The sequence below is a fragment of the Polychytrium aggregatum genome (assembly GCF_025602895.1).
Source record: "Polychytrium aggregatum strain JEL109 chromosome Unknown BJ171scaffold_38, whole genome shotgun sequence".
Classification (NCBI taxonomy): domain Eukaryota; kingdom Fungi; phylum Chytridiomycota; class Chytridiomycetes; order Polychytriales; genus Polychytrium; species Polychytrium aggregatum.
Window position 1 is genome coordinate 167,849 of NW_026516240.1, and position 24,692 is coordinate 192,540.

The window sequence follows — 24,692 nt, forward strand, 5'->3', positions numbered from 1 at the left end:
CTGCAGACCGCATCGGCATCGGCATCGGCGTCGCAGAGACGGGCATCTGTGCATTTCCTGATATCGTTCACCTCATTCCAGTCACTGAAAACAGACTCGCGATTGCTGAGCCCGTTCACCGAGGGGAGGTGCCACTGGTCGAGCTGGGGATGGCAGTGGGCCTTGTGCCTTCGAGACCAGGCCGAAGAATCGCAATGCCGCGGCACCGAGTGCATATGTACATTCTGGTGCATTAGCATAGCTCGTATGCTGGATATATCGGGTGCATTGGATATCTCGGGCACATTGGGGATGTGAAACAAATCGATTCCACCCTGCATCGGATCGGCGTCGCTGTGCTCGGGGTCCAGCACGGCTGTGGTCGCTGCCCGCTTGGCGTGGCGGCACCGCAGCCCATGGTCTGTTCGTTGCGGATGCGGTTCGTTGGACTGGCCGTGGCGCAGAGCCGGTGATTTCCACATGACCAGACGCCGCGACACCCAATCCGCGGTCCATATCAGCCCCAGAGGCGGCTGCTCTCTCTTTCCTCCTCCTCCTCCCCCTTAGTCTGCTTGATTCCGCGGTCTAATCGTTAAAGAAGGTCAGTCCAAACCCCGAGAGTGCTGCACGGCGGGCCGCCACGATCCTGCCTGGAGCAGGCGCTCGATCCGCCCGATCGGCGCAGACGGCCGAGCCAGCAGCGCGGTGTGTGTGTGCAGCCCAGTTGGTGTTACACGGGTATTTAACTCTCTGTGGGCTCTGGCATTTGTGAATCTCTCTCTCTTCGCTCAGGTTTCAAGAACTGTGAGTATCAGCATCGATCCATCCATCCATCCATCCATCCATCCACCCATCCATCTATCGATCCATCCATCTATCCATCCGTCCGCCCATCCATTCACCTGCCGCTGAACCCAGCCGATGGACATGTGCTGACCCTGTGACTTTGATACACATTCCTTCTTGGACAACGCCTTTCGACAACCAGAAAAATGAAGTACCTTTCTGCTTACCTCCTCGCCACTCTCGGTGGAAACGCCACTCCCTCCGTTGAGGACATCACCAACATCCTCGGATCCGTTGGTATTGAGGTCGAGACCGAGCGCGTCGAGGCTCTGGTTGCTGAGCTCAACGGCAAGGACATCAACGAGGTTAGCATCGCGATGCAACTCATGGCAGAATCGGCAAGACTGGCCGGGATGATGAACTCGGCCGTCCGTGAATGTGAATCCGGGAGGTGGCAGAGCTTGTCGAGGATCATCCCGGAGGATGTGATTTGCCGATCGCATTGGCAGGATCGAGTGGAACAGTAGATCTGGAACCTCCCGCTGTCGTTACTGATGCCGTTTTGTTGGGAAATCTGTTGCATCGCAGCTCATCGCTGAGGGCTCTGCCAAGCTGGCCTCCGTCCCCGCCGGTGGTGCCGTTGCTGCCTCTTCTGGCGCCGCCCCCGCTGCTGCCGCTGCCCCCGCTGGTGGTGCTGCTCCCGCCAAGGCTGCCGAGAAGGCTCCTGAGCCCGAAGAGGAGGAGGATGACGACATGGGCTTCGGTAAGTGCCTGATTCTGGACACGATGTGTGCGCCGACGCTCCAGGCAAGTGTACTGACCGATCAATTCCCTCCTCACACAACAGGTCTCTTCGACTAAACGCCTCTGTGTATAGTTTATTCGCCCACAATAAATATCACACATTGTCATCTGCGTCGTTTCACATGTGCCCTGATCCCTTTCCACAGCGAGCGATGTGCATGCGTGGGATGAACCAGCGAGCGGTCATGTCTGCGATGTCGGGTATCCGATGCTCGATCGCAGAGTGCATGGCAGTCTCCGCGATCTGTGTGCCAGTCGAGCGGACATGGCGGCGCTGCGGATGTGTTCTCACTGTTCGCCAAGTGTTCGCAGACCCATTCACACTCGCCGCGCGATTGGCTGCCGGTCGGTGACACGAACTTCGCCTCCCGCGCCCCAGCCGTCCCGGCTTCGTCCAGCCGCCGGTTCGAATCGGCGCGTTTTTCTTCTTCTGTGTTGCGGCGCCCTTTTTTTTTTTTCGGTGCTGTCCCAGGCACACACGGCCAGTATAAAGCCCGAGGACGTGCTGCTGGCCCGTCGACCCGCATCTGCTTTCTGCGTCTGCTCAACAGCCCGATCAACGCAAGCCATCATGCCCAAGAACAAGGGAAAGGGAGGAAAGAACCGAAAGAAGTAACCCGTCGTTCCTGGCTGCCGCTGCATCCGTGTCAACTGTGGGACGGCTTCGGACTCGCAGCTGCGATCTCTGGCTTCTCCCAGCTGTGCATTCATCGAGCTTCGGACGAGGACCGGACCACGAGAGGAGCCAGGCTTCCCCAGCCGATTGCCCAGGCTGTGTTCTCTCTACTCCCCTCCCACCTGCCTTTCCATCGTCTGCTCGCTTGCCCCCGATTCCTTTGCCTTTGACGAACAGAATCGGCCGTCTCCCGGCCATCAATATTCGTGGGGTCTTCCTATCCCCGCCCTCCCTCTTGATCGAATCTCCCTCCTGCTTCATCGATTCAGCAAGCCGGTTGCTGGCTGTCTATAGCACCTGTCTTCAGTGCTTTGCTTCTCTTGACCATGTACCTTTCAGTGGCACCTTGCTTTTATCGGGCTTTCGGCTTGTGGGGGGCCCCTCTTTGACGCCGCCTCGGGTGATGGGTCCTCCCCGGTGTCGTCCGCAGAGATGAAGAGCGCCTCTCGAGCATGAGCGTGTGGCTTCCGAAATCCATCCTCAACCGTTTCTTATCGTTGCGTGTGCCTCTGCAGGGGAAGAAACGAGAACGAGTCGGAGAAGCGCGAGCTCGTTTTCAAGGAGGAGGGTCAAGAATATGCCTCTGTCACCAAGATGCTCGGCAACGGCTGGATCGAGACCACATGCTGCGACGGCAGCAAGCGCATGGCTCATATTCGTGGCGCCTTCAGAAAGAAGGTCTGGTAAGTACTTTTGCGAAAATGTGGTTGAGGCAGATGTCCCTGCGACACCTTCCCAGCAACACCCTCCCAGCAACACCCTCCCAGCAACACCCTCCCTGCGACACCTTCCCTGCGACACCTTCCCTGCGGCTGCGGGACGAATCGCGCAAGCAGAGTCAGTGTGTTCGATTTCGCTGACCCGTCTCCCCAATGCCAGGATCACGGTCGGAGACGTTATTCTGCTGGGTTTGCGAGACTACCAGGACACCAAGGCCGACGTTATCCTGAAATACACTCCCGACGAGGCCCGTCTGCTCAAGTCGTACGGCGAGCTGCCCGACAACCTGAGAATCAACGAGACCGAGCTCGCCGCCGGCGAATCGGATGAAGGTAATATTTGCACTTGCCAGCGCATGTTCGCCGCCATCGGCATCGGCAGCGCGAGCCTCTCTGTCCTGCGGCTGTCTCCGGACTCGCACAGCGCCACTAACGCCATCGTATCTCTGCCGCGCACTCATGTGCCATGGCGATTGCCTTTGGAACCCGCAGAGGATGTTGTCGAGTTCGATATTGATGATATTTAAGCCTTGCGGACCCCGTGAAAAGAAGAAATGTGTCTCCAACGCTGCACGAAGAGAACGCCTGTGGGTGGTCCACCCGTCCGTCCTACCATTGCGCATCGCTCACGATATTTGGAGCATGGTCGATAATCCTATTGCCATATACATATGAACCATTCTTGTACTTTCTTTTGCCTGTTTTGATTGCCCCGACCCTCTGTGGGGGGGAGGAGGCCTGGATAACCCCGGGTCTCGGCCGGGCTGTCCTTCCACTCCTTCTCCTCCTTTGACCCTCTGGCTCGCTGTCTTGGTTTCCCCAGAAATGAATACAGAGCCCTTTTGACCAGACTCGCCCCTTTGACCAGACTCGCTCTCGTCTGCTCCCCATTCCGTGTGCCGCCGTCGTTGCTGTTGGGGGCCACTCCAACAATCACGTATTTGATGATTTTGCCGGTTTCGGTGCAAGAGTGGCAATGTATTGTGGATGTGTTTGACAAAATGCTTGAGGAATAGCCTTGAGCCGGACCGGTGCCGGCGACGCAAAGGGAAGAGGATGAGCAATCAACGGCGCCGAATCGGCTACGGCTCAAAAAAGTCGGGTTTGTACGATAGCTCTCCGGCAGCGGCGGCAACCTTTTGTTGTGAGCAAGACCAGACCATTCGAGTTAGAGCAGTGTCATGCCGGCCAGCGATCTGGATCCCGATTCAGTCAACCGTCAAGATCCAGATCCAGATCTAGATCCAGAGAGCTGCCATTGCCGGATTTGCCGCAGTAGCTCTCTCAGACACAAGCACGATAGCCACATTGGTACCTCTTGAATGGCTTCGAGCACCAGCTTGATGTGTGCCTTGATTTGGGCGGCCTGTTCGGTGAGCTTGTCGGCCCGTCTGGTTGGGCATGAGAACATCATAAGTCTGGCGGTGCAGCCAACGCTCTGTCGCCTTGGGCTCACACACACCCTGCAGGCTACCTTCAGCCGATCATAAAAGCAGGTCAGGGTGAACGCACAAGCTTACCTGAGCATGAACTTCTCGTACCGGTCGATAAATGCGATGGCCTCATCCAGCGTCAATTCGGGATAGAAGCCGTACCCAATATCGACAAAGATCCGCGAGGCATCTGGACTGGACCGTCACGTAAGGTGCATCAGCAATCGATCGGCAATAGCAGCAGCCGCAACACGGGTCTGTCAGAGACCAGGCGGGGGCAAGGACCATTGCCAGCCGGACCAAAACCGCCATAATGCGCTCAACATACACTTTGGCTTGGACGTAAAAGTCGCATCCGATATCGACTTGGGTTTTAAGCTGCTGTGCGCCCTGTGCTTTGATCGTCTCGATCTGAACCTTGAGCTTCAGGCTATCGACGAATCGACACCACCCGGCCGGGGACAGGGTTACTCTTCCATTCAAATCGGGCCACCATCGAGTCTCGCTGTGTCTGCAGCGGCTCCACATGCCGGGATCATCCCGAACCGAGTCCCGTGGGTTGTCTGGCAAAAGCTCACAGCAGAATGCATACTATTCCGAGATCTTGTCATAGAGCGCATCACGCTGATCGAGAGTGTCTTGCAGGTCCACTCGCAGCCGGTCGTTGATGAAGCCATCGTATTTCTTGATTTGCTCCTGCAGAAGCCAGAGTAAATCACTTGCTCCACTGCCGCAAATTCCGCAGCGAGAACCAGCGCCGGAGCCATTCTGACCCGGACGATGGATTGGCGGCTCTTGCTGACGGGAAGCACACCTGGACCGAGGCTTTCGAGGGCTTGCTCTGGCTCATGGCTGTGTTCTGAGGGGCTTGGGCGTATGGCGTGGTTGCCGAGCGGTGGACCAGAGGCAGATCTGCTGCTCAAGTTCGGGTCGGCACGAAAGTCGGTGACACATGATCCGCGCCGGCTCGAGTGCGGATCGATCCGCCACCGACCCTTTCGCCTTGCGCTTCCGCCTTGCGCTTTCGCCTTGCCTACCCTGGCTTTTCTCTTGCCGTCACACACAGGCCCTGGTCCAAATCGGCCTCGCTTTTCTGCCTCGTTGCTGCGACCCTGTTTCTGCCGGCCTGTCTGCCCTTGTGCGCCATCATCCCCGACCAAGTAAGCCCGCTCGCTCGCCCGACCAGCCTCTGGACACATCCGAGCTGCATCTCTGCTCCGACCTGCTCCGACCTGCTCCGACCTGCAGCTCCTCTGACCTATTTGCTCGAATCGACTGGCTGGATCATCGTCCGCAGCTCCAGAACCGCTCCACTCCCTCGCCGCACTCTCCGCCATGTCTCTGCTTCCCGATCTCGCTCGCGCAGAGGAGCTCGCCAAGTCCAGCCAGCGACAGCAAGCCATTGCTCTCTTCCAGACTCTGCTCACTACGGCCCAATCTCGAGGTACCCGGCTTCCGTCTCCATGGCCTGCTCACTCCATCCGTTGGCACACGATTGCTGGCACCACACCCCCGATCGGCTTGCTGAAGTGTCAGGGGGGGGAAGCGACACCAGATCAGCGTCCAGGAATGTCCTTATTCTACCCCGACCTGGATCGTCGGATGCGCGACTGGGCAACCGCCGTTAATTCGATCGCTATTATTGCCACTGCCGCCGTGTAAATCGCGGCTTCAGAGTCGAGCACAGAGGAAGATCTCAAGGTCAAGGAAACCGCCATCACCCAGCTTGGCTCTCTCTACGGCACCGAAAAGTAAGGACGCTCTCACTATATCGTACGGATTGCCTCGTGGTGGACGTGAGGGCTTGGTCATTGCTCGTACTCATTCGCATGTCCCCGATGTGTGTCTTTTGCCAACATCAACGCCGTTATGCCCCCGGTTCAAATCGCTCACGAGCAGAAAGCCTGAGGACCTTGCCAACCTCATCAGATCGTCTCGGACCTTCCTCGCCACGATTCCCAAGGCCAAGACTTCGAAAATCAGTATGCAACCTCGTGTTCTTTACTCACTTTCTGACAGCACTTCTTCCTCAGTTCCTGCCATACCTGCTCTCAAGGGTCCTATTGACACAGTCGTCTTTGTTCAGTTCGAACCTTGCTGGAAAACTTCTCCGAGATCCCGGACTCGCTGCCACTGCAGGTGCAAGTCTGCCGAGAGTCGATCGAGTGGGCCACGACTGAGAAGCGGATCTTTCTGAAGCAGCAGCTCGAGACCAAGATGATTGCCCTGTACGTCCGAATCCGTTGGCGGTGACCTTGTCGCTGTTGCTGGGTCATGGATTGCCCATGGAGTCAGTTGGCGATGCTTATGGCCAGACAGCGACTTCATCCGAATAGCGGACTTGGCTAAGCTGTGGCGTTGGCTCGGGTGTTCCTGGATCGATTCTCGGTCGCCCGTTGATGCCCTGGGATGTCATCGAATCGCCCTGGGGCTTCTCCGGATCGGCAGGATATTGAACCGAGTCACCAGGACATCGCTCCGAATAGCACGCGGCCTTGCGTCGAGTGTCGTGTTTTATTGGTCAACTCATCAGGCTCCCGTGGAATGTGTCCGGTGATGTAGGTTCTTGGATAACAAGATGTACTCGGATGCCTTGACCCTGATCGGCACGCTCTTGAAGGAACTGAAACGACTGGACGACAAGGCCGTCTTGATGGAGGTTCAGCTTCTGGAGAGTCGAGTGTATCACTGTCTCCGCAACCAGGCAAAGTCGAGGGTAAGTTGCGTTGTTGCCAGTGCCGTGGACGTGGCAGTGGATTTGCCGTGGCGCCCACTAGGTCAGGAGTTATTGAGCACATGAATTCATCTGCCCTTCTGTCCTCCAGGCTGCTCTCACCTCGGCCCGTACGTCCGCCAATGCTGTGTACTGCCCTCCTCTGATGCAAGCCCAGCTGGATATGCAGTCGGGCATCCTGCATGCCGAAGAGAAGGATTACAAGACTGCGTAAGCATCCGCAGCACCGACTAGATACGTTCCAGCGACAGAGTGCCACTGTTCCCAAGCCAACTTGAACTCATTTGGCTTGTGCTCTTATTGGCGCAGTTACTCGTACTTTTACGAGGCTCTCGAAGGATTCTCGTCGCAAGATGACCGCCGAGCCCTTCTGGGACTCAAGTACATGCTCCTCTGCAAGATCATGCTTAACCTGGTAAGTCCATGGCGCTCAAGTCGCCGCGCTGCACGTCTTCCAGATCTTTCAACCGGGTGTCATTACATAATTCGGATTCTTTGGTCCCTTCAAATACGAACGAATGAGCTCCGGAGACAAAGTCCGCCATATCGCGCCAAATCCAGGCTATTTGATTCTGTCGATGCCAGTCCTAATTGACCTTCCTCCAATACTACGACTTCCTTTGATAAATCCGACCATCACAGACGGACGACGTTCATTCCATCATCAACGGCAAGCTGGCCCTCCGATACGCTGGCCCTGAAATCGAGGCCATGCGTGCTGTTGCCAATGCGCACCAGAACCGCTCCCTGTTGGAGTTTGAGCAAGCGCTATCAAAGTACAAGGACGGTGGGTCTCCTTGAGTTGATCCAGCCGCTGCAGGGGGTGCCACGGAAGCGATCTGGATTTGCTCAGCGATATCTTCGCAGTTGCTGTTCAAACTTCCAGTGATGCTCATGTTACAATGCCGCCTTCTTCCGCAGAGCTCGGCAACGATCCCATCATCCGCTCTCATCTGGCGGACCTGTACGATACGCTGCTGGAGCAGAACCTGCTGCGAATCATCGAGCCGTTCTCCAAGGTCGAGATTGCCCACGTCGCAGCGCTGGTGAAGCTGCCTGTGACAACTGTGGAGAGCAAGTAAGCACTCGGGTTCCAGCCCTCTTCCGCCATCGCATTGCAGCGTCGCGACTACTTCGATGCAGCGAGCGTTCCTTAAGGCTGAACATGCGCCTCCGTCTCCCTGTGCCAATCTACAGGCTCTCGCAGATGATCCTGGACAAGGTGTTCCACGGTATACTGGACCAGGGCGCAGGATGCTTGATCGTCTTTGACGAGCCCATTTCTGATGTAAGTGGAGTGATGTACGCTGTTGGGTGGTGAGATAGGATTGGCCCAACCCCAAATCCTGGTGGCTTGACTGACGAGTGCTTGCCGCCATGCCATGCCATGCCATCCAGAAAACATACGAACTTGCACTCGATACCTTGAAGCATATGAGCCAGGCTGTCGAGTCGCTGTACGAAAAGGTGGGTATCGCCCATTCGCCCGAGACACCAGCGCCTCGAGTCCGACTCTTTGGCTGCTACTGTGACTTTGAGCCGGCACCGTGCGATCTCGACGCTCCATGGCATCGATGTGCTCGCTTCTGCTTCATGCTGTTCATGTGGACCGAGTAGTTGTACGTGGGATTACTAACGGCTCCACTTTTGTTTCGTCTGTTTCCAATATTTTTCACATAGGCTGCAAACTTGACCTACTGAGCTCGCGATCGGGCTTGTGGATCTGGCCCATTCATATGCCATTGATCCGATCGGTAGCCGCGATCGCCCGATTTCGGATCGTGGCTCTAGAGTCTGGGTACTGAGGGAGGGCCGCGGTTCATCCCGGACTGAGGCATCGCTGAGGCATCGCTGAGGCATCGCCGACATGGCACTCAAGCCGTGCATGTTCCCTCATCAAACGAGCAAACGAGCAAACGAGCAACACGAGCACTCTTCGCGACCCGTCAGCGCACACATATCCACTCGATTAACTTTGGCCTCCATCCCACACGCACGGGTGACGAGAGTCCTGATCAATGTGCAATTATCGGCATACTGCGTTTTGAACTGGGTACATGGTGGAGATGCAAACGGTCTCGGTGTGCAAGCCCGCTGTTTCAGCCAAAGGTCATCCTGGCACTGTCCGAGGGCTATTGTCGAGTAATCGCCATCAAAGTCCGATGTCTCCCGATCTCCTCCGGGTGGATCGGGCACGAAGCAGCAGTCGTTTCGGGATGCTTCGGTCGCGGGTCTCACGGATGGTGGGGAGGGTTGCAGGATGGCCGTAAGCCTGACCCGGCTCGCTCCGGCTTCGCAAGAAGTCTCGTTGCCTCTAGTACTTGCTGGTCTTGGAGATGACATCCTTCATAGAGTCTCCAATCTTGAGGGTGGTGTGGCGGATTAGATTTTCTTCGTAATTCAGCTTCTCCTGCAGTTCCGGCAACAGCTTTGGCGCCGAGTAAAACTGCATCGCCCAGTATCTGCGCGCGGTCGTGGTTGTGATAGAGCGGTCCGGTGAGTCGAGTGTGGAGAGAATGGGCTGGATGCGGGTCATCGGTTTGGAGCCAATCCAGAGGAACCATCCAGAGCAACCGATAGCGAGGACACCTTCAATCACGCCATCACTCATGCCACACATCCGATGCTGCTCAGCCTGAGAATCTTGGACCATCGCCCAGAATCCAAACCGAACATTCCAGGGTCATCGCGTCCATCTATGCATCCGTTGATTTGCAGAGCCAGGGCAGTCGCGCCGGCACGCAGTCCGCTTCACTGAACACGCAAGCCAGAATGCATGACGGGGAGCAGAAAATATGCGTACTGTCCGTGAACTTCGACGTTGCCATGCCTCTTGATCCGATAGGGTAGGGTTTGGTATCCGAGGTTCTGGAAGGTCCGGACGACGCCGCCATTGTCGAGGACATGCTTGGCCGCTAGCCGCATGGTGGCCTGCGCCGTGTAGGCCTGAGGCGGGCCACCGATCGAAAGAAAAGGCAATGAAGAGCGATCGTCAGAATCAGAGTTGAGCAAGAGGGCAGCGAGGCGCCGGGAGCAAGGACACGGAACTGACCCGCGAGATGCACACGAGTTCGTAGAGAGGCATGTCTGCGGTGTGTCGGAGGGTGGCGGTGGATCGACGGACTAGGCTGGGCTGGGCTGGGCTGGATGGATCGGCCCGAGGACAGGTGTGGTTGATGGACGAGCGAATTGCAGCCGCAGATCGCCTGTGCTTGGCTCGGAACAGTGTGCAAGGACGACAAGCATGGCGACGACGAAAAAAACGACAAGAGCGCTTACGTAACAGGGTTAGGCACGAGCCCTAGGGCTGGGGTGCCAAGCCCTGGCGAACACACACACACGCAATCCCAGACACGTGCACCAGTGCACGTGGCAGATCCGAAATGCGCCACGCGCAAGACTGGAGCGCACCAGCCCCAGGACAAGGCATCGAGTGTCCAGCGCTCCAATTGGTGCGGCAAGCCCGCTGATTGGCACCGCCAGGTCCGAAAAAAAGACAATTGCCGTTTGCAAGGGGCTCGGCTCATCGACAGAGTTGGTCTGGCAATCGAACCCGGCCAGGGACTAAACAGTGGGCGGGTGCTGCCAAACAAACGAAGTCAAACGCAAACGTGCGCAAACGTGCGCAAGCGAACCAGCCCGCAGCGCTGATCCTGTCGCCGGCTCGGAATGCGAGTCGTCTCCGCCGCGACGTCGCGATGACAGGGATGCGAGAGCCGAGGAGTCAGGCTCGCGGCGGAGCAAAGGCATCGCGCTGCGCTGCGCCGCGTCGGTGTTGTGTGTGTGCTGCATATGTGACTGCGTCGACTGAGCTTCGACAGCACAGCCCACAATCACAGAACAGAGAAGGAGAACAGAGAAGGAGAACAAAGCAATCATCCGTCAGTCAGAGGGCCGTTGCCAATCGAGCCCGCTGCAGCCAACAATAGTCTGTTTCCCTCCGCCGAGTTGTGGGAGGTTTCTGTGCCTCTGGCTGGATACCCTGTTCTTCGCAGACCGTCTGCCCAGGAGGTATCTGCCTCGCCTCGATACCGATCACGGATACCCAACCCGGGACAGCCTTCTCCGCGCCATGTTCGGCCGAGAGCTGATACCGGATTCATCCGCGACCATTCGCGATGTGCACTGCCGCATACCGGGGTATCTGTGCCCAGGGCGGACGGTATCTCGCGGCTGACTCTCTGCAGAGTTTGGCGCCCTGTGTCTGCCCAGCTGTCCAAAACCTTCACAGCAGACCAGAAAGAGCTCTCCATCTATACCCGAACAGCGGATGCACAGCGCGCGCTGCTCAGAACCTCAGGATAGTATTCCCACAAGCGCCATAACAAAGGTCACTCCCACCCCTGACCCGCTGCCGAGTCGGGCTTGCGGGCTGTTCGACCAACCGAATGGTTTGTCGTCCCTTGTATCGTCTGTATTGAATACAGATACCGCAGGTATCCGGTGTCTTCGCGAACTTATGGCACATATGATACCTGGCCATCTGCCCTTGCCCCGAGTCCAACCTTCATTCGTCAAAGCCCACTGACCGCATCGATCGGCTGCACCAATCGACCACACTCGCCGACCGCGCCAGCGAGCACTGTCTGTGCTTGTCTGTCTGATCACAGAAGACTGTGGTCACAACGACAACACAGCCAGGGCTTGTTCAGCGGCTGATTGCTGTCGCCTTTTTTGCCCACGCCTTTCATCCCGCGACAGGAGCAATAGTGGTCGCTGGATATCCCGTCCTGGGGGAAGGCCTATATCACTCACCGAGTTTGCCCCTCGCCTGCTGCTCCCTTTCGCTATCGCCCGCCATCGTCGTCCTCGCTACCTTTCCTATCCCCGCAGCTTGCGTATCGCGCCGTCCATCGACCCAGAGGATCCCTGCCTGACCTCGATCCAATTCGATTTGACAGTTTGTCGGCGCCAGCATCTCGTTCCATCGTAAAGCTTGAGCCTTGCGCTTCATACTTCCAAGGTATGTTGGGCCGCTATAATGCCATGTCGTTGGCCATCGTCAAGAAGAGAGCATTCGTGCCAGGCGCTGGCATCGTCGGTCCTGGGGAGTTTTGGCCGTTTCGTTCGCCCGGTCTGCGTCTCGGTGCTGCGACACTGCCCGGGGTTTGTGTCTTGCCGGAACAGCGTTGGATATTGGCCGGCTTCGGTCGCTGGGCTGCCTCATTATGCCTCCGTTAAGCCTTCGCCGAGCCTTCGCTGTGCATTTGTCATGCATGGATTCTGGTTCGTGGCTTTGGACGGCCATCGCCAGGCGGCCCTGACGCCGGCCCAGGATAGCTCTGGTCGTGTAGCGGCGGCTGGCACTCGCAGATTCATCGATATTCGATTCGCTTGCTGATCCGATTGATCTTTCGGCTCCGCTAGTTCCCTGGAAGACTCTGCCCATCGCACCTTTGCAGCTTGATACCGGTCCGTGGGGTTGTGTTGGACTCCCCTCTTCTTCGACTTGCTTGACCCGGCACTCTCGGCCGTTTGACCCGTTTGACGATCCGCACTGCACTTGACGTTGGCTCTCCAATGGAAATTTCAAATACGCACCCTGTCGATGAGCCCACTGAAGGGGTATGTTCTTGAAAGACTTCGAGAGGGATGCCTCGAGCCAGCGCCGAATGAGCCGGCGATGCCGGCTGGTCTTGTTGTCGTATATCCGCCGGATCTAACTCTTGCCCCTGAGCCGATCACCATGGGTGTCAGTCCTCCCCAGTCGACGCCGGATTCACTCACATGGCTTCTCGCTGTCTTATCCTTCCGGCAACTGCATGTTCAGTTTTTCCTCATCATCCTCGAGCACCCAGGCAGAGTGCGATCCTCGGGCTACACGAGCATTAGCACCGCCCGCTCCATAGATCCCATCCCGATCATCCAGCTGGCTTACCGAGACGAGAATGGCAATGTCATCACAGAGTAAGCCGCGGGCTATGGGCTTTCTGTGGACTTTTAGCTGCTTGCTACCTTGGTGTGTGCGGGATAGAGAAGGGCGTCGGTCGGGGCGACGGTGAGCAACCCGTTGTCGGTTGTGCTTCGGAGGACTGCGGGAGCATCGGATATCGTAGGCACACACCCACCTGGACCGCTGGTCCCTTGAGTCGCTCATGGCCGACACAGGAGGTGGGATGGTATGGCTCTCCTGTACGCAACCTGGAAGCATTGGATGGCGCCAGCCAGGCTCGGAGACAACCAATGGCGCCTGGACTGTACACTGTTACAAGTCAAGCCAAACCGAGCCGACGGAACAACGAAACAGAGCCCAGGCTTGATCGACTAGATCCCCCCGGCATGCCACAGCCATCCCAATCCAACGTCAGGTCGATTTTTCACCCAGCTTACCGTCTGTTGGTGGTCAGTGTTCTTCGTCCGGCGGGCTTGTGTCGCTAACCTGATGCTTCATGACTATGCTGTCAGTCCCAGGTATCCGGCGTTCGCGGAGAGTGTCTCCTTTGTCGTCTCTGCCACACTTGCATCCAAGGATGGCTCCAAGGACATTCTCAGCATCAACTCGATCTATCGCTACAGCGATACGTTGGATTCCCCAACCACCTCGACATCGTCTAAGCCTTCAAACACTGCCCTGCAATATCCCGAAGCGAGCCGTGTTTCGGGTGACATAGAGAGCCAACCCGACCCAAGCAGCAGCGATGGATCGTCACCGGCCCAGCGACGGCCACCAGCCGTTCCGGGCTCATCCGGAACCTCAAGCTTCACCGACCCTGTCCGCGCGCCTTCCTTCCCCAGCATGCTCGATACCAATCCGGCCGCCGTTCCAGTTGCATCCCAAGACCACCATCCTCTGTTTGGCAACACTGTCTCTCCGAGCTACTCCGCCAAGGACCTCGTCGGCCGGCAGGGTATCTTTTTCGTGTTTGGTAACCTGTGCGTTCGGCTTGAAGGAATCTTCCGCTTGAAGTTCAAGCTGGTGCACCTGATGCTGTATGTACCGAGTCCATGCTTGCTGATCTGCTGCTTTGTCGAGCGTCGCTTGCAGTCTGATTCGCAAAGAGGCGAGCCTTCCAGCGGCGAGTCGTTGTTTGCCCCAGGGCCAGGATCGGACCAGCCCGTTGGTCTGTGGGCGATCCGGGGTGGGCATGCTTGGGGTTGGGCGACGCGCCATCCCGAGGCCCAGCCCGCTGGCTTGCCAACCAGCACAAACAGCGAACTGGCACTCGCCGGATATGATAAATCGTGCATAGTACCTACCTGCTCGTTCCGCCTGTCCGTTGGGCCGCCGGACGGCTTTCGGCAGTATGGCTTTGTTTCCCCGAGCCTATCATCCGGCACGAATCTGATGGCCACATCGCTTGGTCTCTGGACAGGCCCAAGCGGGACAGCTCGCAGGGCCGCTTTAGCATGGCCCGTCTTACTGACTCCGTCTCGGATTTTCTCCTCCTCCTTTGCACTAGTGGCCTGAACCCGCCGCTGCCTCGAACGTTGACGACTGTGATTTCAAATCAGTTCGAGTCGCATAGCTGGAGGACGTTCCCCGGAATGGGCAGTAGGTTGACTCTGATTTGAGCGGAGCCTTCTCGACACCCTTGCAACGAGCCTTTCATTAGAGCCAGTGCCTATACGATCGTTGTCGCCGTCATCGTCGTAGCCATCGTCGCTGCTGTCATTGCCGTTGCCGTCGCTGCTGTCGGCGCTGTTGCCGGCGTTACTTGCGAGGGGAGTCTCGATGCTGCGTGCGCAAATCGGTGAGGTTACCATTCGAGCAGTCTTTCCTTCCCCCCCGTTGGTCCCTCACCACAAACTCGCTGCCCTGATCGATCCGCTTGCTGACCTACCAAACTCCTGCGCAACCCGTAGAGATATCCGATCTGGCTCGAAATTTTGTTGATCAAGGCGTCGTCAAGATCATCCGCAAGGCACAGCCGGCCAAGCGGGCTCGATCCTTGGACGAGGGCGACTCAGCAAGGGAGCGCACCCGATAGCTCCTCGGACCTGCAGCCGAAGCCTTGCCTACCCCACCCGCCAGGGCCCAACACAGCCGTGATCGCCTTCCGTGATTCCTTTTGTTGAATTGTGTCCGTCGTTGTCGATAAACCCGCCTCCTGAAGCCATGATACCTGTGCTGGAGTCGATCCAGGTAACATTGCGTCTATGTGCTGTTGGACGAACCGTATGAGTGTGTGTTGGGGAGAGGCAATTGCATTCCGGTTGGCACGAGCTCCTCCCCTGCTCAAGAAAGAGTCGTCTCAACATCAGTAAGCGATCGGCACAATGGCAACCCAACTTTGTCCGCTGCCCGTCGTCGCTGTTCATTGCCCGTTATCCATCGAACGATGCAGAGGGGCCTTGAGCCGAATCGAAAGGACGACATACACGATAATGTGACGGATATGGCTCTCGGGCGAGCGACCGATGCGTATAGGAATGTCCCGAGAGCCACTCGAAACTGAAAGCAGCTCGCCAACGGGCTTCATACCAAGCTCGCCGCTCATCAAAGCTGAATCGCTGCCCGTCCTGGATAACGTGTGGCCCGACGTGCCTGCAGCTCGCTTTGCTAGCTGCTCTGCATTACTTAGCCAACGCTCCCGTATCGTCTCCTTCCTCGTCACCTTTGACTCGGCACCACTCACCCGTTAGGCCCCATACCTGGGTTTGTCGACGACGAGGATGCTCCGGTCCGAAGGCGAAACGACCCGTGAAGTTCCCGGCTCGAAGCTCTTTGCGTCAGATAGCTTATGGAAAGTGGTTGTGGTGGCTTGCTCCTGGCGCTGAGTCGTCCGTCGAATCGCTTCGTTTGATCCTTTCGCTCGTTGTCTGATTTACCTGCTTTGCCCGTTTTTAGTTTCTAACTATCGTCAGTTCGTCCATAACGGTTTGGTGCCTCGCGCGCATTGTTTTACGAGATTCCTCTTTTTTTCTCTCTCTCTCTCCCTCGCTGTATGTGTCTGTCAGCCCAAACGGAATCTCGGCGCCCCTCGAGCGGTGGCACCATGTCTTGCTCCGCTCTGTGGAAAAAGCGATCACTAAAACAATCTCGTTTTGAGTTTCCAACGCAACAGACGACCGAGCGGGACGATGGAGCCGACTTGGGTTCGCAGCGGCAGCGTTGCGGTGCGGTCTCGACCTGCATCTTAGCCTCGAGGACAGGAAACGAATGAGGGAGAGCGCAAGAGAGAGAGAGAGAGAGAGAGAGAGAGCGGCTCTGCATCCGGTGCTTCTGGGTGGAGCGCCAGTGCCTTGTGGGAGGGAAAATACCGGGACCTGCCAGAATCTCGGGAATATTGGGAGCCGTGACAAATCCGTTTTGGCCGCGGGCATTCTGACTCCATTTGCTCCAAGCAGCTCTGTACTGGCGACAAGCGTAGCAAGATGTCCAGGACGAACTAGTTGTCGCAGCGAGCAAGCGATATCCTCCTCCGGCCGTCAATAGCGAGGCTGCGGCCGAATTGAATCCAAATGAGCACAGCATTACAGCCCGACGGTTACCTGGAAAATGTAACATGATGAAAACGAAGCTCAAGGGACTGTTGGGATGCCAAGGCAGGCCAAGAAGGCATGAATGCAAGAGCAGACATATGCAGTATACGCAACACCGAGGGTGAGTGTTTTAACGACCCACAGCGGCTCAAACGGGGTGTGTTCGAGAAGACATGCACCATTCATCTTCGAGAGTCGCAAAGGACTGACTCCCCAGATGTGGTCCTCCGGCCCCGAGCAGGGTTTTCAAGCTTGAGCCCAAATGTTCCAAGTAAAGCGTGCCGGCAAACGAGGGCAGCGGGTTTCGCCAAAGCCTTCGAGAATGATGATAGTCGCCAATGATACCATCTGGGCTCGTTCCTGAGGCAGCACAACCCCATTCCTTTCTATGAAAGCGGACCAAAGTCGATCGAGTCACAAGCTAAATTTCGCGAAGCATCTGTTCCAAGAGCCACCTCGTCAGCGGAAACCAATTCGGTGAAATACCTGCGCTCAGAACGTAGCAGCAGCCTGATCTTTGGACCGAAACTCTGAGCCCCTCTGCGAATCACCACGGTCGGCCTGAGGAACGAGTGATTCGACATTATCCCACGGACTCGCCCATCGGGTGCAAGGATGTCAAATGCCGAGCGGTTTGTATCGAGAGTGCGACAGGTTTGAGGGCAAGGCGAATGCGGTGAATTGATCAGCCCAGGTGCCGAATCCATACCAACCGAGCAGCCAACCCCCCAGAGACCACGAGAAACAAGCAAGTCGCATCAGAGGACACATGCTGTGTTTTGTTGACAAGCGCATCCGGCATTGTTGGATCTCACAATGTCTACAAAGTCGCAGCGAAGCCCCTGCTGGCATCCCTGGCGACCTCGTCTGCATCGTGATATATTCACAAAATTAAACGGGACGGTACGAGACCGCTGATCTCTTTCGAATTATATCCTCACATCAATTATTCACAACGACCATTCACCTCCGTGGAAACAAAGCAAGGTCCATGTCTCCAATCCCTATCGTTTGAGGCCCCTTTGCTCTTTCAAGCGGTTCCACTGCCCCCCCCCAAAAAAAAATGAGAGTTAGCCTGCATAGGTTTATCAGGTAGGTTCAAAGCGATGTGGCCAGCGAACCAAAATCCGGCATCAAGACATCAACGCGACCAAGAGCATGGTTGTGGTGTGCAAATCGATCACCACTCATCGAGATCGATCGCTTGTTCAAGACCGGCATCCTCAAAGCCAGATTTCTGTCAATGAATGGATTCGGCAACCTCCGAGTGAGGATCGCAGATCGCCCCCTGGTTTCCGCAATCGCCCTGTGGTCTCCACGCAGCCATGGCCAGCGCACGATTGAATGACATTGATCGGCCTCCGGGCTGGACGATGTCGATCGGCATTTGCACTATTGAGCCTGGGGATTTGGACCGACTCTGTGAGGCAGACCGGTTTCATGAGACGGGCGCCCAGGCAGATGATTTGACCCACTTGTCGTTCTCAGACAAGTGGGTGATATGATCCGTGTGGTATTGTCCGAGCAGACTCTGTGACCCATTGCCTTTTCAACATGCCGAAACTGCAATCAATGCGGCAACCACAGTCTGAGCGTGATTGGCTGCCGCCTGGTTAGAAGAACAGCCACTGCCATCACACCCAAGGTGAGATTGAGTCATTGATGGCGTCAGCCCAACTCAGTCATGAGATGGGCTGGCCGCCATTGTAATCGCCGAGGCTGATACAAGTATCGAACCTGACAGTGTACGAGCGCGCTTCGGTGAATATCGGCGCCCATCCTCGCCGATCGTTGGCGGCTGCGACTGCACCTGGCGCCGCCTATCCTCCCGGTAATCGCTATTGATTGGGAGCACGGAGCTGACGCCGTGCGGGCTCTGGCGTACCGATCATGTCTCCCTCGGTCAATCGGTCGCTGGCAGGCATGTCCCTCGGCCGATCGAGCTGCGGGGACTCGGGAGTAAGAAGGAATCGAGCTGCTGGGTTTCTTTCTTTCCCCCATCGCACGCTTATCCTCGGGTTCCTCCACCAGCGATGCGTCTCTACGCTGCGATTATCTGGTTTTACGCCAGTTTGGTGACTCTGGCGGGTTGCCAAACCTTCCCGCCGGAAACTGTCCGGGCAAACCCATACTTTCCTGTCAGCGCTGCCAAGGCGAATGCCCCTGTTTACAATATCGCGCTTTTGACCTCCTACAACACAACGACGCAGCTCTATGGGATGAATCCCGTCTGGATCGTGCGTCAGGTGCGCTTGGATGTGGTTTGCCCGTTTGCACCGATCAGCAGCTTCCGTGTTTTGTCGCTGTTGGAGAGTGTGCCATAGCCACTCCATTGGAAATCGGCTGTTTCGATGGCTCGCACACGCGACTGCATCAACCTTTCCAGGCGGCAGTGCCCGTCTTGGGCGCCTCGGCCATGCCACCGTAGTTGATTCTGCGAGTACCCCGTACAAGCTCAGGCCAATCGATACGAGAGTGTCCAAGTCTCGGCCGATGATATTCCGCGACTTCTCACGCGTTATTCCCGCCAACAGATCCAGGTTTTCCAGATGGCCTTGGATTACTACAACTCCATCGACACCGTGATTCCTGGCCTGGTACGGGCAACACAACTCTACTGGGCTCAATCCAGCATATGATCCATCATGGCCGCAATCAACACGGCAGGCACCTTGCCGGTCCAATGCTAACTCGAATCTTTCGTCCAGCGCCTCAACTTTTCATGCCACTACACCAACTACCTGATTCCTGTTAGATCGGTATGATCATATCCATCGTGTGACAATGATTTGCAAAGCCGGAGGGCTGTGAGACGCCTTATTTGTGATTGGCAGAGATCGCGGCAGCCCCTGTCTTGCGTTCCGTTGGATATACTGGAGCGGCGGTCGCACTGCTCAGAATCATCGTCCAAGTCCTACCGCTCCGATCGCCCTCACTCTAGATCTGCATTCCAGCTCGCGTTCTCGCTCGACCGTCACGTATCCCATCATTCATCCGCTGTTACTGTCGGGCAACTTTGATTCATGCTTATCGACGGCATACTCTTCATTGCACTACACCCAGATCAACAATGTCATCCAAGCGCTGCAGAGCTTTCCCGTAAACGCCTTTGTCAGTGGCGGGTTTTCCGTCGAGTACCCGGGCATGGTTTCCAATGCACTCGGCTATCCGTTCCTTGCATCGACAGGATCTCTTGCCCTAGCAGTAGGTTGTGCATGAGGAGACTCGTGCCAAAGGCCACTTGGTACCGTGCCTGGCTGACGCTGCTCATATCTTGGCGACACTCGACCAGCCTGGCAATCCAGAGTGGGCAATGTTTCCTCAAACCATCAGGTATGTTCACATGATGCTCCATTAGTTTGGGTGTCATAAAGCGTTTGCCCTAATCCACAGCTAACCTTGTGGTATAATCACAGCTTTGGCACCGTGCTCAGGTACGCCGAGCTCTGCTTGATCCCATCAAGATTGTGTTTGTGCGGATATCGCCACGACCGAAGCTCTTCCGTGATTCGAAAACTGATACCACACTTTGTTTTCGACCCCGTTGAACCCTCGGCTGAAAGTTATGTTGCCACAGGTACGTCATAACGGCTATGCATGAGCCCCGCCACTGGGGTACTTTCAAGCTTTGCATCGCAATTTTGACGGTGCATACACGAATATAGCAATCTAATTGGTAAATATTGGTGTGTCAAATACGAGATTTTAACCTTCCACCATATTCCAGGGATTGCCGACTGGGTCTACAGCATGGGCTGGAGAAATGTAGGTTGGATGTGGCGCAGGCATCAGCGCTGTTTGCCAGCATAAACAACCCGCATTACTGATCACGATTCGGCTGTCGTGACAGGTTATCGTCTTGACAACGGTACGCTCTGTTTCTATCGAGGATACTGCGGTGCCAGCGATTTGCAGGTCTGAGTCGCGTCGCTGGAAAGCTCGACTCAAGATGCCTTGCTTCCAAAACAGCCGTCGCTGGTTTCGTCCTACGGGCCACAGCTGGCTTCGGGATTTATACAGCGAGCAGAATCCCTTGGCATAAATATTCGTCTCATACAGCAATTCGTAGCCACGCCGAGCAGCTTGCAGGCTGCGTGCGAAGCCATGGTGGCCTCGCAGACCCGTATCTTTGTGCTGTAAGAATACACCGAGCGACGAGACACAGCGGCAACGCAACGCAGGGATCATCCCTGGATCTAGCTGTATAAATCAGGCCCTTAGCGCAATACTAACGCAGCTTCAACAACCAGGTTTGGTCAGCTCCAGTTCTTGGCACCGTTGTTTATAGAGGTAAGATCTTGCGCCACATGACCGAAGCTGCAGCTTCTTGGATATATCACTAACATCTCGTGCTCGGCTTTACAGGCACGGTAAATATTCCCTGCATCTGCTTACAATGTACCGATGATGCAGATGATCGACTAACTGGGCTCCGGGGTTCCGTTCAGAAACTACAATTTGACAACCCCGGACTATCTCTGGTATTGTCTTTGTCCATGCGTTGTGATTGTGCAGGAGACACAGCTTCATCACCTCACGGGTCGTTGTGAAGATCTTGCAGCCTCCACGCCCAGTGCAGTATTGACGCCGAGTTTGCTTCCAAAATCTCTGCTGCTGTTGATCCCGGCACAGGTGGTGCTCCGATGGATCCTATACACTGACGGAGCTTCAAACAAATCTCAACATTGTGCTCCCAGCCAATACAACGTTTCCTCCAGTATTCTCGCTGTGAGTTCTCGTGTTGCTTGTTCAGATCCTCGGCGGAGTGCAAGCGCACAGAGCCGTCAATATTCCTTCCATGCCGTCGTCATCTCACCCGCTCTGTACCTTCTGACCATCGTCTTGCCATACACCCACAGAATTGGACCACAAATTTCCACGCAGTCCACTGACTACCAACTGCTCAACTCTTTGTACAACACGAGCTTTGGCGTTTCTCTGAACACCGATATTACGTTTGCTCCTCAGAAGTATTACGTCACGTGAGTATGACATCCGTCCTGTCTCAAATGATGATAAGCAGACGGAGCCTGCAGCCAGCATAGTGATGGGACACTGCCCGGTAGGGCTTGCTTGGAGTTCATCGTATCAATATCAAGAGGCGGCTAGCTTCTTGTTTGGCAACTGTGTATACTAATAGCAGCATCTCATTGTATTTGCAAGGGCATCGTGGGAGAGCATCACGACGCTCGTGTATGCGATCCAAAAGGTAGGCTCACAACTCAGTGGCACTTGCCCAGTGTTTCGGAAACTCACTTGAACACAATCTTGCTGTAGCTGCTCAATACCAACCCTCAAGTACGACTCAGCGACCTGGTATCCAACCAAGTGAACAAACTGCTCACGCCTTCAGTTTTTTCAACTAACTACGCCGGAGCTTTGGGGCCGGTAGGTGTCGGGCAGCTGTCACCTAGTGTCAACCAGGGTATCCCGATCGCTGCATTAGCAGCTTCAGAAGCTCTGCTGGTTGAGCGACTGTCCTGTTTTGCGCTTCATCTCATCCCGTCCCATCTCACTGCAACGCAATTGGGCAACAGCTCATGTTCGACCGATATGGTCAGAAGTTGACCAGGTAAACCGAGCGTTTTGTCACGTAGAGCGACGGTTCAGCTCGCAGGTCGGGGCCGATGTCCAAAATCACGAATACTCATCATTGAATCGCTTTAACTCGACGCAGTATTATCGACATTGCCTATGTATGACCACATTAAGCAAACATTCAGCGCATGATATGACTGCGCGATCGAGGCTGGCAAAGATACTGGCCAGTATGCGTAATTTTGGCTCTGTCAATGCTGGACCATCGTGACTCGCCTGGACTGGTACTGTCCGCGACTGATGCACTCTCTCCCGTCCTCTTTGACTTTTGGAGAGCAGAATGCTAATCCTGGCGCCATTGAGAACTTCAACAAATACGACTTTATCGAGTTCGTCAGCAGTGGAAACTCATCCGCCCCCATGCTCATCACGGAGATTGGCATCAACCCGTTCTTCAACGGATCATGTGAGCGCCCTTTGCTAGCAACCATGAACCGTGCAAGAGATGGCATTTTCTTTGACATAGTGCTGCAGCTATCGTTCTGACTGATCATTATCACTGCTTCAGCTTCCCTGGCGATCCCGCTGGACTTTCCGCCAAGTTTGGACCAGGGATTGAGTCAATCGACAAGCCATGCCGTGAGAGGCTTTGTCATATTTATTATGGCAACCCTGGCTGCATCGATTGTGTTTCTCCTTCGCATGAGAACCAACTCAGTGGCTGTATTTGGAAACGTGTGGTTCTATGTCTCTGGTGGGTTGTCTGTTGCTCGTGTAACGGACAGTTACGCAGTGAAGGGCATTATGGCAGCACCATGCAAACTCATCAAGCGATCTCGACTCTGTGTCTCAGTGATTGTCGGAGCGCTCTTGATCCACGGATCAGCAGTCGCTTTCCTCAGCACCCCCTTGACCGCCCAAAGCTGCAACGCGATCCCGTTTGTGCAGTCGGTTGGATCAGGCATCATGATCAGGTAAGCAACAGTTTGGGAGATTGAAAGCCACAACTCTGGATACCGTGAATCACAGTTAGAGCTAATGGTTCTTCCTCCATCGGTCATCCAGCGCCTTCTTGTCCAAGGCACATCGTAAGGCTTCCGTTTGTTGAATTGAGCTTGCGATCGGCGTCGGTATGGAGGCTGTGGTATCAAGTCGCTAACTTGACCTCCATATTCCGAAAGATTTCTGGGCGCATGCCGGCTCCAATATCAGCGTGTTCACACCCGTCAAGACGGCATCGTTGCTTTCGTTCCAAGGAGTCATCTTCGTGGTCAACTTGGTAAGACAGATGCAAGAGCCAATCCGTCCATTCATTTGATATACCAAGTCGCTGACGCTTTGGCACTTATTGATGTATGAAACAAACTGCAGATTCTCTCCTTGGTGCTGGTTTGCCAATATCCACTTCAGCCGACTCGAATCGACACCGACCAATTTGACCACTATATCACGTGCCAGTCCTCGAACCCCAACAACATCCAAGTTGGAATGATCATATTCAATGGCGCCCTCATATTGCTTACGACCTACGCCCTCTTCCAGCAAGCCAGCAACGCCAAAGTTCCGTTTGTGAGTACAATCAAGTCGCACCCGGCATCTACAATCAAACTGCGCTCGGTCTCTGCTCATATACTTGAGCTTGAATGACTAACATATATCCATCCACTTACAAGAGCGAAAACCGAGTCCTGCTCTTTGGAATGGGGTAGGCAGCGTTTGCACAGCCGCTCTAGAGGTCCTGCAGCTGCTTTGATTGGTTGGCGCGGATCGCCCCGACACTGACATCCTTCTTTGTCTACCGTCCACAGAAACGCTCTCTTCTTAGGGACGGCGTTCTTCACCATATCGTCGCTCATGATGTTGGCATATGGGGAGCGTCTTTCATTGTATATTGCCGGGCTCGTCTTCGTCCCATCGATCATGTTCGTGTGCGCTGTCATGCCGATGATGCTCGCCGTGACTGGAGTCGCCTTCAAGGATACTTCCACTCGCATCCAATATTACTCAACCACACTGTCTGGGTCAGGTCAAAAGCCCAGCAAGAAAGATGCCGCCGTTGGTATAGGATCCCGCTCAATCGTATCAGCCAGCAAAGTGGAGTCAGCTCGAGGCGTGATCACTCGCGACAAAATGACAAGAATTAGATGCGTATGTATTTGTCGGATGGTGAACCCGAGCTCTTGGGCCTGATGAACATGGGCCTCATGACTGCAGTATTCGAGCGACTTGGAGGCCTCATCGCCAAACCTGTGGATCACTCATGTGTTGGTACAAACGCATTGCAGCGCAAGGTCTATCGGTACAACTGGCAGCAAAAGAAGAGACACCTCAAAGAATTCGACGACTGTACCATCATGCTGCTGTGGTTTGATCCCAATAGCTTTGTTATAATCCCAAAGGTAAAGCCCCCGCTCCCAGTATTACTGCTCAGCTTTCTTCATGGATTGTATGCATGGTGAGGATGATTTCGACAGCCACCAACTCATACATGCTCATTTCAAATAGAGCGGGGAAAATGATCCGCTGCTCGTCAAGCTGAGAGCCCCAAACGTTGACACCGTTCTGGACGAAAAGGAGTGTGTCGCAACCATATCGGAGAA

At 55.5% G+C, this 24,692-nt stretch overlaps 7 protein-coding genes across 7 annotated transcripts; 5 read left to right on the forward strand and 2 right to left on the reverse strand.

Annotated features, from left to right (window-relative positions):
- The first annotated feature begins 538 nt into the window (after positions 1-538).
- BJ171DRAFT_517561 (60S acidic ribosomal protein P2) lies at positions 539-1,692 on the forward strand. Its single transcript, XM_053112147.1, has 5 exons — positions 539-580; positions 772-783; positions 968-1,130; positions 1,354-1,528; positions 1,613-1,692. The coding sequence occupies exons 3-5, from the start codon at positions 972-974 to the stop codon at positions 1,624-1,626; spliced, it is 348 nt and encodes a 115-aa protein (XP_052963683.1). The 5' UTR covers positions 539-580; positions 772-783; positions 968-971; the 3' UTR covers positions 1,627-1,692.
- Positions 1,693-2,036: 344 nt separating this feature from the next.
- On the forward strand, positions 2,037-3,815 carry BJ171DRAFT_517562 (eukaryotic translation initiation factor 1A, X-chromosomal-like protein). The gene is made up of 4 exons (XM_053112148.1): positions 2,037-2,181; positions 2,761-2,928; positions 3,125-3,297; positions 3,457-3,815. Exons 1-4 carry the CDS (start codon positions 2,141-2,143, stop codon positions 3,489-3,491), a joined length of 417 nt encoding a protein of 138 aa, XP_052963684.1. The 5' UTR covers positions 2,037-2,140; the 3' UTR covers positions 3,492-3,815.
- A 101-nt stretch (positions 3,816-3,916) lies between these two features.
- BJ171DRAFT_517565 (UXT-like protein) lies at positions 3,917-5,295 on the reverse strand. Its single transcript, XM_053112149.1, has 6 exons — positions 5,212-5,295; positions 4,990-5,093; positions 4,726-4,827; positions 4,485-4,592; positions 4,280-4,355; positions 3,917-4,100 (listed from the first exon to the last, which is right to left on the reverse strand). Exons 1-6 carry the CDS (start codon positions 5,245-5,247, stop codon positions 4,047-4,049), a joined length of 480 nt encoding a protein of 159 aa, XP_052963685.1. The 5' UTR covers positions 5,248-5,295; the 3' UTR covers positions 3,917-4,046.
- A 236-nt stretch (positions 5,296-5,531) lies between these two features.
- Positions 5,532-9,087, forward strand: BJ171DRAFT_517566 (PCI domain-containing protein). The gene is made up of 13 exons (XM_053112150.1): positions 5,532-5,557; positions 5,695-5,841; positions 6,073-6,148; positions 6,297-6,379; positions 6,484-6,625; positions 6,960-7,113; positions 7,223-7,341; positions 7,441-7,546; positions 7,774-7,918; positions 8,053-8,209; positions 8,329-8,419; positions 8,530-8,598; positions 8,812-9,087. Exons 2-13 carry the CDS (start codon positions 5,733-5,735, stop codon positions 8,830-8,832), a joined length of 1,272 nt encoding a protein of 423 aa, XP_052963686.1. The 5' UTR covers positions 5,532-5,557; positions 5,695-5,732; the 3' UTR covers positions 8,833-9,087.
- Positions 9,080-10,348, reverse strand: BJ171DRAFT_517568 (30S ribosomal protein S6). The gene is made up of 3 exons (XM_053112151.1): positions 10,184-10,348; positions 9,935-10,077; positions 9,080-9,593 (listed from the first exon to the last, which is right to left on the reverse strand). Exons 1-3 carry the CDS (start codon positions 10,214-10,216, stop codon positions 9,446-9,448), a joined length of 324 nt encoding a protein of 107 aa, XP_052963687.1. The 5' UTR covers positions 10,217-10,348; the 3' UTR covers positions 9,080-9,445.
- A 2,303-nt stretch (positions 10,349-12,651) lies between these two features.
- BJ171DRAFT_584996 (velvet factor) lies at positions 12,652-15,059 on the forward strand (the record flags this gene model as incomplete). The annotated part of the gene is made up of 5 exons (XM_053114338.1): positions 12,652-12,696; positions 12,902-13,038; positions 13,543-14,061; positions 14,532-14,623; positions 14,935-15,059. 5 exons carry the CDS (start codon positions 12,652-12,654, stop codon positions 15,057-15,059), a joined length of 918 nt encoding a protein of 305 aa, XP_052963688.1.
- A 3,164-nt stretch (positions 15,060-18,223) lies between these two features.
- Positions 18,224-24,595, forward strand: BJ171DRAFT_201418 (periplasmic binding protein-like I). Its single transcript, XM_053106272.1, has 29 exons — positions 18,224-18,385; positions 18,586-18,800; positions 19,089-19,151; positions 19,263-19,313; positions 19,618-19,758; positions 19,847-19,887; positions 19,971-19,988; positions 20,118-20,131; positions 20,282-20,319; positions 20,405-20,422; positions 20,524-20,690; positions 20,805-20,844; positions 20,920-20,924; positions 21,003-21,035; positions 21,187-21,282; positions 21,414-21,536; positions 21,718-21,763; positions 21,832-21,942; positions 22,092-22,126; positions 22,232-22,250; positions 22,432-22,558; positions 22,661-22,846; positions 22,946-23,066; positions 23,158-23,180; positions 23,274-23,371; positions 23,464-23,661; positions 23,766-23,797; positions 23,901-24,240; positions 24,378-24,595. Exons 2-29 carry the CDS (start codon positions 18,588-18,590, stop codon positions 24,549-24,551), a joined length of 2,571 nt encoding a protein of 856 aa, XP_052963689.1. The 5' UTR covers positions 18,224-18,385; positions 18,586-18,587; the 3' UTR covers positions 24,552-24,595.
- The last annotated feature ends 97 nt before the right edge of the window (positions 24,596-24,692 follow it).

Coding starts and splice junctions, on each gene's coding strand:
- BJ171DRAFT_517566 (XM_053112150.1), top strand. CDS start 5,733: ATGTCTCTGCTTCCCGATCTCGCTCGCGCAGAGGAGCTCGCCAAGTCC. Junction 6,626..6,959: donor GAGACCAAGATGATTGCCCT/GTACGTCCGAAT, acceptor CCGGTGATGTAG/GTTCTTGGATAACAAGATGT. Junction 8,210..8,328: donor GTGACAACTGTGGAGAGCAA/GTAAGCACTCGG, acceptor GCCAATCTACAG/GCTCTCGCAGATGATCCTGG.
- BJ171DRAFT_517568 (XM_053112151.1), bottom strand. CDS start 10,216: ATGCCTCTCTACGAACTCGTGTGCATCTCGCGG. Junction 10,078..10,183: donor AACTCGTGTGCATCTCGCGG/GTCAGTTCCGTG, acceptor GGCCCGCCTCAG/GCCTACACGGCGCAGGCCAC. Junction 9,594..9,934: donor AACGTCGAAGTTCACGGACA/GTACGCATATTT, acceptor GACCGCGCGCAG/ATACTGGGCGATGCAGTTTT.
- BJ171DRAFT_517565 (XM_053112149.1), bottom strand. CDS start 5,247: ATGAGCCAGAGCAAGCCCTCGAAAGCCTCGGTCCAG. Junction 4,828..4,989: donor TATGACAAGATCTCGGAATA/GTATGCATTCTG, acceptor ATTCGTCGATAG/CCTGAAGCTCAAGGTTCAGA. Junction 4,593..4,725: donor TTTTACGTCCAAGCCAAAGT/GTATGTTGAGCG, acceptor GTGACGGTCCAG/TCCAGATGCCTCGCGGATCT.
- BJ171DRAFT_517562 (XM_053112148.1), top strand. CDS start 2,141: ATGCCCAAGAACAAGGGAAAGGGAGGAAAGAACCGAAAGAA. Junction 2,182..2,760: donor GGAGGAAAGAACCGAAAGAA/GTAACCCGTCGT, acceptor GTGCCTCTGCAG/GGGAAGAAACGAGAACGAGT. Junction 3,298..3,456: donor CGCCGGCGAATCGGATGAAG/GTAATATTTGCA, acceptor TGGAACCCGCAG/AGGATGTTGTCGAGTTCGAT.
- BJ171DRAFT_201418 (XM_053106272.1), top strand. CDS start 18,588: ATGCGTCTCTACGCTGCGATTATCTGGTTTTACGCCAGTTTGGTGACT. Junction 19,759..19,846: donor CAGGATCTCTTGCCCTAGCA/GTAGGTTGTGCA, acceptor ACACTCGACCAG/CCTGGCAATCCAGAGTGGGC. Junction 21,537..21,717: donor CCTCAGAAGTATTACGTCAC/GTGAGTATGACA, acceptor TGTATTTGCAAG/GGCATCGTGGGAGAGCATCA.
- BJ171DRAFT_517561 (XM_053112147.1), top strand. CDS start 972: ATGAAGTACCTTTCTGCTTACCTCCTCGCCACTCTCGGTGGAAACGCC. Junction 1,131..1,353: donor ACGGCAAGGACATCAACGAG/GTTAGCATCGCG, acceptor GTTGCATCGCAG/CTCATCGCTGAGGGCTCTGC.